General features: G+C 39.8%; 1 protein-coding gene across 6 annotated transcripts; it reads left to right on the top strand.

Moving 5' to 3' along the window:
• Nucleotides 1-2,163: 2,163 nt before the first annotated feature.
• Nucleotides 2,164-11,701, top strand: hmgn3 (high mobility group nucleosomal binding domain 3). Of its 6 annotated transcripts, none has more exons than XM_085382869.1 (7): nt 2,164-2,333; nt 3,888-3,935; nt 4,183-4,212; nt 6,118-6,168; nt 6,845-6,940; nt 7,139-7,238; nt 10,848-11,701. In XM_085382869.1, exons 1-7 carry the CDS (start codon nt 2,319-2,321, stop codon nt 10,853-10,855), a joined length of 348 nt encoding a protein of 115 aa, XP_085238995.1. In that variant the 5' UTR covers nt 2,164-2,318; the 3' UTR covers nt 10,856-11,701. The 6 variants fall into 6 exon arrangements, with proteins under 6 accessions (XP_085238995.1, XP_085238997.1, XP_085238996.1 ...); XM_085382868.1 differs by having other exon boundaries at nt 2,171-2,333; nt 6,842-6,940; XM_085382871.1 differs by lacking the exon at nt 4,183-4,212.
• Nucleotides 11,702-12,481: the final 780 nt, after the last annotated feature.

The following is a 12,481-nucleotide window of genomic DNA, read 5'->3' as shown; positions in this document are numbered from 1 at the left end:
CAGATTATTGGAAACAGTTCAAATGGTGCCCGTACAAGCCTGTGCAGCATATTGATGATTCAGACAGTTTTCACACTTGTGTCATCTTTCACCCCGTGGCCTTGTGGGTTCAGGTTTTTCCTTGATTTTTTTTAAAACTCTCTGTCTGTATATATAAGCTTGTAGATGCGCCCCATTGTGATTTTCTTTTCTTCCATTGAGCTGACTGTGTCAATCTATGTGGGAACACTGCAGCTCCCATCAAGCTGGTTCTGGGTTAGTTGGCTTCTACAGCGGTTGTGCGTTCATACCTGTGTGGAAATCAGGGGTTTTGTTTGTTGGCTTGTTTAGGGCAGGAAAGCTCTGCCTATTGTAAAACTGGTTTCTCTGTGCGTTTCTCTGTCTGTTGTTATGTTGAACAAGAATGTGCCTTTTGTTGATTTCTGTGCAGTTTTTTTTATGGCTATTGTGTGTCAAAACAGTGCAATATGTGCATTTGTATATTGTAGAATATGCTGAAAACAGTTGCTTTGTAAGTTCTGGATGTTTATTGTTAGTTCAAGTTAAGTTCAAAATTGACTATACCTACTCATGGGAGCACTAAACAGTTAAACACCTGTTTTAAAGCTTTAATAGAAAATTAAACTCCTTGTAGCGGTGTAATTTAGAACATCACGAGATTTAGCTCAGATTTGGAGTAGAAACAGAAAGTTAGCGAAAAGAAATGAATTGACACCTTCTATCCTGAGTATTTGGTTGACTTCTTTGACTGGATGGCTGAACGAAATGTTTTTTCTTCTTTATTTGAGCTGCTTGAAGGTAGCACCTTGGCCTCTTAGAAAATGTGAATGGCATTTTTTTCCAGTACTTGCTGATGTACTAAGAGGATGTGATGCATGCAATCAAAAAGACGTTCATTCCAGGCGATAGGTGTTTGTCATTCTGGTTTATTTTGTCCATAAGAAGAAAGCAGGCAAAAGAACAAAGTGTCATGGCTCCTAGAATAAATAAATATATTATAAGCCACCGCTAGTAAAAAAGTCTAATGACAATTAATAAATAATTTCTACAGAATTTTTAAAATGTTTTTCTCTCTGTTCAAATCATCTGCATGTAGTTGCACAAAATGTGTAGTTTTTATAAAGGCCATTCATCCATCAAGCAAAGGAGATTCTTCCTGTTAAAAAGGGGTTTTTCCTTCCCACTGTCACCAAGGCGCTTGGTCGTCTTATTATGGGGATTTATCTGTATTATTGTAGAGTCTTTATCTTACAATATAAAGCATTTTAAGGAAACTGTCATTGTGATTTGGTGCTATAGAAATGTATAAATATATAAATGAAATTGAAATTCTGAACACAGTTGTATTCTTGATGGTGCCTCCACTGTCAGTAACACTGTTATACCTAAGCACAGATATCTACCTTGGGTTCATTTTGTCCTTCGGGTCATGATGAGTGCGCAATTTGGCTTATCAGGAGGGCAGTTTTGGGTCATCTGAGTTCACTTGGGGCAACCAAGGCTGACCAGATGGAAAGCTGGGATTACAAGTGAATCCTTGCCTGACTACAGGGGTCCTAAAACTTCCCAAGAGGTAATTAAATTCAAAGGTGTGTTATGTTAAAAATTGTACTGTGCACATGAATGACAGATTTGGCTTCGTGATCTACAACTTGATTTAATTCTGACTTTATTTCTAGGATGCAAATACAAATGCAAAAAAAGCACTTGTGCACAATATTCGTAACCCTGTCTGACACGCTGAAATCTAACACAGTACACCCCCCCCATTGCATCGTTTTACAGACCATCACGTTCCTGAAGGGAATGTGACAACCTTTTTGCAGAAACGTTGTGTATGATTTCTCTAGTTCTCTGTAGCAGGGAAACCCCTACAAGACACAGTACCTTCCAGCTTTTCTGGATCTCGCCTGTGGCTGACATTGTGCCATTGTGCCCATTTTTTCTGGTCCTTTGTATTTTATTTACAACATTCTCTCTATCCCATCCTACATTACCCAGATTCACCGGGAGGGATCTGCGCACAAAGAGCGCGTAGCCAATCGTTGGGAGACTCTGGTAAATTTCGGCCAATGTCCGCGACCCTCTTATTTACATAGAGACGAGACGATCCAATCGGGAGTCAGCACAGGAGTGGATTTTGACTTCTCTGCCCAATGGCTGCGGACGGTGTAAGTTTTGGGGGAGTGCATATAATCAACATATTATCGAAGGTGCTTAGATATTGATCCCGTATTTCGAGGTAGTTCAAATTCACCTATCTTGGCCCTTTGGCTTTGACCTTTATTTTGCTCGGTGGAGAATTATTGACGCATAAAATGCCGAAGAGAAAGGTGAGTGTCGTCCCTGCGTGCAGCACACTTCACTGTAGTTTTTTCGAGCTCATGCAATCGAGGAAAAATGGGAATAATATTTTGTGGCGACGTCGAGGCAGGTGAGGTGATGCCAAAGTTTGAGGAAACGTCTTTTCGACTGCAGCCTTTCACGCGTAGGCGTTAAACACCCACTTATTAATAACGGATATTTTATATGCGACATTTTGGGGCTTTTTTCATTATAAATCCCCGTGTTCATCCCAATGGCCGTTCTTGTGGTCGTTTTCCCCCCCCTGCCACTTCCCTGTCCACAGTGCGCACCGGTGAATGTTAGAGCCGCTGGATGGATGGACGCGTAAATCCTGTTGGAGACGTGCGCTGTGATCATTCTTCTGGGCGCATTTCACTCATATAGATTCTCTCATCTACTCATGTAGATTCCTAATAATGCGTGATATATGTAATATTTAATAAACAAATAAAATAAAAGCCCTCCACCTCCCTGTCTAATTTTGGTTCTCCGGGTGGTGATGAATATGGCAGGCGCCACGCAGAATGAACGAGCCCTTAGCCCCATGAAGAGAAAGGAATAAAGGGGGGGAAGGATCAGGGACAATCGCCGCTGTGTGAAAAGAGGCCGTGGCTCTTATCTGAACAGGACTGCACGACAAGCTCCTGTGCATTGTATCAGCGCATACATGGAAATTGGCTTTTCTGTCACCTAAAAAACGGCTATTGTCCTCGCAGATTCGCCTTTGAGGACAGAGAATGGGGGGCCTCTAGGGGCGGAGGTCGGCCACATGCAAATGATGCAAATAATGTGAATGTCAACCTGCGAGCTAAACCAATATTTTTTTTTCGGGTTTTTTTTTCATGGTGGGAGTGGGCGCACTTCTCTCGTGCGCCGTCCCTGCCTACCTGGAGCCGGGAAATACGGTGTCCATTAGGAGCAACAAATGACGCCCGTGTTGTTAGTTAATAAGCGCCCTCCCCCGAGTGAATCGATGTTTATGGTCCATTATTCTTTTTTTTTTTCTTTTTTTTTTTGCACGTAAGCAAGATGCCTCCATTAAAAAAATGGAATTAACCAGAGAGATTGTGGCATCATCATATATCATCATCACATAATGTGATTTGCATCTGTGGAGAATTTTGGTCACGTGTGATGGAAATTGTGCTTTGATTATGTGAAACATTAAACAGTGGTTTTATTTTTTTTTTAAAGACCATTGATTTCTGGGGGAAATTATTTTAATCCTTTTCTTAAGAAGGATTAAATTTAATTGTGATTACATTCTTTTTGTGATTCGGCCAGAATGAGAAAAACCTTCCTCCATCATAAAATCCTCAAATATTATGATGTAAATAATATCTGAGGATTATTTTTTTTGTAAGTAATCAAAAACATGCTAATTGTTTCAGCTATTGTTACAGATGTGTTATACCATGAGTAGTAAGTGATATTTCCATTAAGACATCCTGGAATCTGTTTTGGTTCACAGAGATAATTCACTTGTGCATGAGAAAAATTAAATTTGAACTTTTTTTATATGTTCATTTTATTTCCTGTAGTCCCCAGAGGCTCCTGAGGGCAAGGAGGCCCCCAAAGTCACAAAACAGGTAGACGCTTTGTGAGTGTGTGTGCTGTGTGTGTGTGCGTGGCAGTGTTTCCGCGTGCTGTGTGGAGTGTGTATGAGTGAAAGAATACTCACATGAGGAGTTAATGATTAGGACACGTGTAACAGTCACCAAGTAGATCGTCTCGAGAGCAGTTGGCAAAGGTACAACTGATATCTCTTTCTCTCTCTCTCTGTCACTGTCTCTCCCTCGCTATCTCTCTCTTGTTGATCATTTGTTGCTCCGGTAGCCCACCAGAAGGTCAGAGAGATTGTCAGCGGTAAGTTTCACTCTCCCCTCTCTCTGTCTTCACCTCTGTCACTGTCCACTCTTTCCTCTCAGTGTCAACCCCTCATCCCGCCGGGCTAAAACATGTCACATTACCAAGGCTCTGAGTAAAGTCCTCTCGACCTTTATGGATTTCATCAAGGCAATCGCCAATTAAAAGAGCTCCATAAATGTGCTCCCAGAGGACTGGCTCCTGGCTTGGTATGCATGTCTACTCTCTGTTGTCTTTGCCCATTCTCAGTGTTGTATGTTGCACAACATGTTGATGTTCAGGGCTGCATGACTGCCACCAGTGGTGTTATAAATTCTGTAATCATGTGGATGAAAATAAGTATTTTCCTTGATGACGTTATGCCTAATTTGTATTAAGCTATTGATTGTGAATGGCATTTTAAAACAATGTTATCTGAAATATAGTGTTATTTTTATGTGGTCTAGCAGCCCTGCTGTGCAGTCATTGTGTTTGTGTGTGCGTACTTTGCATGTTAAATCCACCGGTGCTGGGTCTTTTTACCCCGTCTATTTGCATGTGCTATTGAAATCATGGGTATCAAACTGTCGAAGAACAGCCTGAATTCTCTTTAATTCTTTCATTTGAACAAAATCTCTTTTTGGCATATGTAGTCAGTCTCCTCTAATTACATGTGCAACACAATTTGTAGATAGCAGTTGATTGTTAAAGGCCACAATTTAATTCTTTCTGATTCAAGCAACCTGTCAACATCTAGACATACTTTTTGGCTTTGAAAAGTTTCTCAGCACCAAGAAAAAAGAGAAAAAAAACCTGAGTTATTAATGCATTCTCTGCCTCTTTCACACTTTACGCAGTCATTTAATAGCTTTTGAGGGGCTGGTTCTTCTCTGTAAGTTTGACACCCTTGATTTAAACATTAGTTTGACATTTTGAGCCTATGTAATTCTTGCTAAGGGTTTCATGGGAAATCTTTATCACTTTCATCTCTCATTTCTGTATGCTAGATATGCTAGCAGTTAGCTTGGCTTAGCTTAGCATAAAGACTGGTAGCCAGTCTTTATGCTACCTAGGCTTGTCCAAAGGTACAAATTAACTACTTGCACCAAAAAAATGTATGGTGTAAGTTCTTTTTTTTTTCTTTTTTTTTTTTTAAAGGGCATGCGATACCATGTCTGTGTAGCCACAAGGTTGGTTTGTCTACACTACAAGCGGTGCGTGCCTCATTCAAACTAACGCCAAGTAGACTGAGGTTTAGCTACAGTTAAAGTGCCTCTTATCCTTTTATTTTCAACTCTAAGTCACCCTAGCAAGCAATTTCTTAGCTGTAGGTTTACTTTTTAAATTGTATCTTTAGGCAATTTGTTACTAGCAGGATTGACCCTCTTCAGCACAGTTTGTCTTAATTCAAGCCTTTTTATTTTAGATCACATGTGCTGTGTCAGACATTTCTTGAGCAAAACAGAGATATTGTGAGAATAAATCACATGATTTCATTTCATCACAGCAGCGTTACTGTAGCTTGTGGCTTCAGGGTAACATGGTCCACACGCAGCAGCCTAAAAAAATGGCCAGAATCTTTGCTCCCATCTGATAAAATCATTGCACAGTGGTCTTAGGTCAGCCCACATCTGATATTTAAAACCCATGGGAATATGATGAAAGCCCATGGGTTATGAAATATGGTGCAAGTACTTAATCATTATCAATATTTGGGCTACAGGAAGATCAAGTGCAGACATTTCAGTCAGCAGGCTTTGGGTTAATCTCAGTGAATAACTCTGTACAGCAAAGTAGCTGAAACTGCTTTCAAAGAGTAAAGAGAAAAGATAACTCTAGATAATATAGATAAGAGCAACATGTCTTCATAAACTCTGAACCATGAATTAGTTCTGACAGGATTTATTTATTTATTGTAATTTTCAGAGACCTGCTCCACCCAAGCCTGAGGCCAAGCCCAAGAAAACTGTCGTCAAGGTGAAACAGATTACACACACACAAACACACACTAAATTATTTGTAATAATTTGCAAAAATCTGAGGAAATTGGCTGCCTTTTAGTATTAGTTTATATGACTGTCCAAAGCTGCTGGATTGGAAAAACAAAACACAAACTGAAAGCAGGCTTAACTGTGATGAGTATGTATGCAATAACTCAGGCTATTTTTACTTGAAAACAAAGAAATGGGGGGTAGCTCAAGACTTGTGTACATTACTGTACTGTTACTGAGTTTTTACAGAATCACATCACTCTAGCTTTAGCCTTATTTATATTAACTCCCAGTATATTCTGGAAGATTATATTGGTTACTTCACGGCCTTGCTCTGAGCTGACATCTTAGTACTTGCCTTGAGATCCTTGGGCAGATCCTTTGTGTCCTCCAGGGGCCTGGCTGTAGCCGGAAGGGGATAGAGCATTAACACCCCAAAGCTCTGGAAAGGTCATTTTCTGAACCACTTATTTCCTTTAAGATACAATATAAAATAGAGAAGTCCTTTCCTGGTTTTAGTCAAGTTTGATTTTTTTAACTGTAACCACTGTGTATTGACTCTTTGCTGCCCTTGTGAAGCTTTTGCAATGCTGATTTAGAAAATGTTACTATAATTATCATTATATGCACATTATGTTATTCTCACTTGTTCTGTGCAGAAGGTGGTAGATGATAAGGGGGCAAAGGCAAAGAAAGGTGGCGCTAAGGGGAAGAAGGAAGACGGTCCTGCCCAGAATGGAGACACCAAGGCCAATGAGGTATGAGGAGGGGAAAATAAAAACATGATGTAATTTTTAAATAAAATGTAGGAAAATTATATTCAGTTCTAAAAATAATAATCTTTATTTCCTTATCCTGTCAATTTGTGTACAAACGAACATTAATTACAACAAATACGCCACACGTCTGTTTTTGCTCACATGGATATACCCTCACACATAAACACACACACACAGATCTATGTGTCTCGTCCGTCTGTCAGTGTGTCTTCCATCAGAAGCACGGCTCCCTCCATGATGTCAGTGAGAGGACAGAGTGAGACAGTCAGAGTTAAGGGTATGGTTGAGTGTCTCTAACTGGTCTTTGGTATGTGTGCTTGGACACTAACGTGCTGCTAATAGTCACGTCTGCGTTAACAGGGAAAACATTTACTCGCTGTGCTTTGCAGTGCTGTGTTTATTAGAGTGTTTGGGAAACACAATGAAGAAGTAAGGATGTGAAGTGGGTCTGACACAACTTTTTCCATTAGCAGGAAGGTTAGCTGCTGCTCACAGAGCTGCAATGTGAAATGTGCTCTGGTTCATGAACAGCTGACTCCACTATTGACCAGAGGGGTGTAGTGGGAGGTGAGATTAACGGGTTACCGAGCTATGTTTAGCTTTTAGGCAGAGTTTTCTGTGTCACTAGTGACTTTCTTTTTACTCGGCAACATTACCGTGTTTGCTTTTTCTAAACTCATAAGCTTTACGTTCAGATTTTCGGTACACTTCTAAGTACAAATATCTGCTTGATGAATATATTTTGTCTGCAACCTGTTGAGCAATATCTTACTAACACCACCATGAAGCTCAGCTTCAGCAGCCCAAACTGGGTGTCACGGTGTCACTGGAGTTTGCATGCATTCAGCTGGTGATGCATAAAATGTATGAATGTTTTTATGCTTGGCTCTAACCTGCTGCTAATTCTTCTTTGTGCTGCAACTAGAACCCAGGTGAGAAAACCGATCAACTGCATTTCCAAAATGATTATAACTAATTAAAACTAATGTAGACGTTAAAAAACATTTTAGTTGACCAAAAAAATTCAAAAATTAAAACTAATGAAAACTAAATTTTGTAAAGTTGGAAAACTAACAAAAAAATATAGAGAAAATATTCTTAAATGTAGTATTTGTTTCTTTAGCAAAAATATTATTACAACTCACCTGACGAGGCTTTGATGAACATGTTTACTGGATGTCCACAAGACTGTGAGTCAAAACATAAAATAATAATAATAGAAATTTAAGACACTCCAACTTAATTAACAAAAATTAAACTAAAACAAAGCATTAAAAACTCAACTGAAACAACAAAAAAAAAGAATGCACTCTGGAAACTTCAGCTAAATTACAAATCATAATGAAATAAAAATAAAAAGTAATATACAAAATACAAAACTATAACAAATCAGTACATTTGCAGGTTGTTTATTGACAGTTTTAGATGAATACAGTAAATTTGATTTTGATATAAAGTGATTTTCATATCTTCTTCATTAGGTTATGGCACAGACTGAACAGACTGTACCCTGACCTTTGTTTAAAAGTATTCATTTAAAAACATCAGAGCTGTGATGCGCAGTTGTTACGTTTCTAACCAACAACAGCACAGCGAGAGTGCCAGGTATGATTATGTTTCTGCTCTGTGCGCTTGTGATGATCACAGATTCCCAAAATTATCCTTTTTCTCAGCACCACTGTCGTCTTGTTTGGTACAGTGTTGCATTGCACTGTTTTATAATTGGTGCTCAGTCAACTGACTTGTCTGATGTGCCTGGGTTAACAACAAAAGTTCTTAACCACTATTGTGGTACCTGTTGCCTCTGAGGGTGTTAGGTTTGGTCAAACCAACTAACACAAAGAAAACCTGGCTGTGCTGAACTTAGCTCTCAGAGGAGATCGCAACAAAATTATTGCTAAGTCAGGAGAGAATGTAAAAAGTAAGTAAGATAAAATAATTGTGCCGCTGCAAAATTTTAGCTTGAAAAAAACGAGTGATGAGTTGAGCTAACAGCTTGAAGCTCCTCATTGGCAAATGAGGTCATATGTTACCTTGAAACTCATGAACACCGACCTGCCTGACTTTGTAAATTTCTTATTGAAGGTTGACTTCGGTCGAATCGCAGTACTGATAGTTCTGCTTTTATTTACTGGAGGTTTGAGAGGTCCATAAATAGAAATCAGCCACTGCTGGCAGTAAGTGAGTAAATGTGGTGTTTTGTTGGGGAAATGAATTGAGCCATTAAAGAAAGAGCCTGACATTTGGATAAATAGGTTGCTTTTACCTTATGAAAAAAAAAAATATAGCACTTTCTCTGTGTGTCTGTACAGTACAAATGAAGCCAGGCTTAGCTTAGCATAAGCCATTTTTACACATGAACAATGGGAAGAATCAGGCTGGGATATTTCTGACAGCTCTTCTTTCTGACATGTAAACCACAGCAGGAAACAGTCAGCTTCAGATGCATCTACCCTACCAGAAATACTCCATGTGGTTTAAGGTGATGTTCTGCCTGGATAGAGCAGTTTGTGAGTTTGTGTACTCATATGCACCTTTGTTGGGAGATGTCATGAAAAGTTCAAAGCTGCAAAGTGGATGTGTTTAAACCCCTTTAAAGTCTGAATGCCCATAGAAATATCTTGTTGGTGTGTTCAGGTGAATCTTGACAACTTTGGATGGAGCTAGGCAATAGAGAAAATATTTTACATTTTTATTATGTAATTTATTTTTAGTTATTGTTAAAGTAAAGCGTTACGCAATTATTTTATACTTAAAATGTCCGGTGAGGAAACTACTTAGGCACCTTGTTTAAATACTTCAAACTAGGAAGTGTGCCATCAGTGCCAACTTCTCATTGGATACAAAGGATGGAAAATGTAGAAACGCAGCTGTCTGCAAGCATCAATAAAATGTAGTTCAGTATTGTTTTTTCTCTATCGTCAGAAGTATCATAATTATAGATTTTCTTGAAATTTTGAGGAAATATCACCCACCCCTTATCTGTAGTTATTTATTTACTCATTTACACTCTGCTCAACTCTGCCGTTTGTTGTGTTTGTGGGGTTCCAAACATTTGTTGCCAACTTGGCAGTTGCAGAGTGCTAATAGCTGGGCAAACCGTGTTCCTGCCGTCTGTTCTTTACTTTTTAAATTTTCATTTATTGGTTGTCATAAATGTCTATGCTGATAGACTGGTAAAGACCTAAAAAAGACATGCGCTAGACTGAATGTAAAGAATCAAACAAGACTTCTAGGTAAGAGTTTAAAAATATGACATTTATATAGCTTTTATTTTACAGACTTAGCGCAGTCTCACACCCAAGATGTGACCTGATGTTTATCCTTTGTTACACTCAATGTTTACAGACAGTATGACAAAATGCAAGAAGACTAAAATAGAAACTAGTTATTGGCATCCCCAGCAGAAAACGAGGAAACAATACGACAAAAGTGAAATAAATCAGGTGCTAATTTAGCTCAGTGGTTGGGGTGGCTGCCAGGCCAAAGCGGCATCGAAATAGGTTTGCTTTTGACCCGAGCCGCTTTGGTGCATGTCCTACTTGCTTCAGTGAAAACTATCTAATAAAGATGTGAAAAAACACATTAGCTCAACTTTTAAAATATTTATAAGCCTAGAATTTCTACACAGACAAGCATCCCTATAACTCCCTGTAGTTGTTAGCAAAACCATCCAGATAACTCATTTGGAAAGCCTTTTACTCTACAGACAATAAACCAAAACATTAAGTGATCTTTATGCAAAATAAGTTTGGATCTACACTGTTTGAAGGGTTGGTTACCACAACTTACTGGTTGGGTTTTCCCCTCCGTGTACCTCATTGGCCCTCTTACGTCTCCTGGGGTAAATAATGGCTACACCTGCATGTGTGTTTTTCACCTCCAGGTAACTGAAGCAGCAGAAGAGGCGACCGAGGAGAAGGCGTAAAGGCACGGGCGCGTCCATCGACTCGCCCCCTCTGACTCCATGGCAGCAAAGCATCTTTTTTTACTGACGATTTTGTACCATGCTGAATTTTTTTTAGACTTGTGATAGTAGAGATGGACAACCAGCAGCCCCACCTCCCGTATCTTCACACTCCTTCCCCCACCTCCTGTTTTTGCTCCATTCTCCTCCTCCCCCCAGCATTCTGTATTGCTATACTGTATGCCTCTTAGAAGCAGAAAGGCAGAATGAAGTGGTTTTATCAGACAGCTGCAGATGTTCTTTGTTTTGCCCAAGAGGATCTGTAAACAAGACTTTTTTTTAAATCTATAAACCGGCTCTACCTTCATTCGTAGTTATGCTTCTCTATAATACATCACTTACTGGCACTTTGCCTGCAATCGGATGATGGTCACACCATGATGTAACCCCCTTACGGCTAAGGTGAGCATATCAACAGTTTGGTTGCAGAGCCACAAGAAACCAGTTCCACAGTCACCATGGAGAACATCTGCAGCTTTTTAAAAATCTTACTTTTTAGTCACCACCACTGTGTTTCACATAGCTCCTTTTGTATGTGTATACTGGAGTGAATGTGTTTGTGAGTCTCTGTGCTTAACTTTGTTTCCTCCCCCTTTCCTTTCCTTTCTTTCTTTCTTTTTCTCTCTCCCCTGAACACCTTGTCCTGCAGCAGAGTGACATAGCAATAATGAGTGGTGCTTCTGTTCTAGACGGCTCTATTGGCTTTGGACCCTCTGGGCTTCTCTGAGTTTCATCCTGTTGGGAGAATATTTTGAAATAAAAGAAAAAGTTGATGTCTCGTGGGACTCTTTTTTTAGTGTCTCTTCACTTGTTGGTAAATAAAAACGTTGTGAAATAGGTTCTGCATTTGGACAGCAATGCCATGTTTTGTTCTTCCCCAGACACTAGTAGGCTGTATTTTAACTGTATGCCTGCACACAGGCTGCTTTCCCTCTCTGTGTTCAGGTTTTACAAGTACTTTTTAACCAACACAAAGCTGCCACTCTGTGTCTGTGTACACTTTTGTGTGCATGTGTGTGAGGTCGCCAGGGGCACGTGGCTGTGTTAAATACAACTGCTGCGTCAGGAAGTGAAAGGTCAGCATTTGCCAGAGTGGTGGGACCAGTGAAAGTGTTGGGTCTCTCCATTGCAGGACAACCTGTCACTCACACTTGTGGGCCTATAGCCTGTTCCTCCCTCTAGCATGTAGAGGTGAAATGATGGCTGTGCAGGTACTGCCACATACTGAGACAAAACTGTACTGAGATGAGCCTCGGTCAACAACATGATGCCTTTTTATCACCATTCAGCTGTTGGATGCTGTAAAACACAAATATTGCTATAATGTGTTTAAGTGGGAAACACCTTTTAACCCAGTGTTACCCCTATAGGTACTTTGGTGTGCTGCAGTGGGACCTCCAGGTTTTTCAAAAGGTTCATTTAACCCTGGAGAACCCATGGGGTCAGATCCGACCCCATTGGTTTACTAGGGAAACCATGGGGTCATATTTGACCCCACGGGTTTTCCAGGGTTAAAAATATACATAAAATTACTTAAGACACAGAAAGGAGTT

The sequence above is a fragment of the Rhamphochromis longiceps genome, linkage group LG15 (genome assembly GCF_057381845.1).
Source record: "Rhamphochromis longiceps isolate RC_006_pf linkage group LG15, R_longiceps_female_GT1.1, whole genome shotgun sequence".
NCBI classification, from domain to species: Eukaryota; Metazoa; Chordata; class Actinopteri; order Cichliformes; family Cichlidae; genus Rhamphochromis; species Rhamphochromis longiceps.
The sequence above is the reverse complement of the archived record's forward strand: the minus strand, read 5'-3'. Positions and strand labels throughout refer to the sequence as shown.

Bases quoted from the DNA above. Each gene is read 5' to 3' on its own strand.
- hmgn3 (XM_085382868.1), top strand. The intron at 3,936-4,182 runs GTAGACGCTTTG...TTGCTCCGGTAG, and splicing joins CCCCCAAAGTCACAAAACAG to CCCACCAGAAGGTCAGAGAG. The intron at 4,213-6,117 runs GTAAGTTTCACT...TGTAATTTTCAG, and splicing joins GGTCAGAGAGATTGTCAGCG to AGACCTGCTCCACCCAAGCC.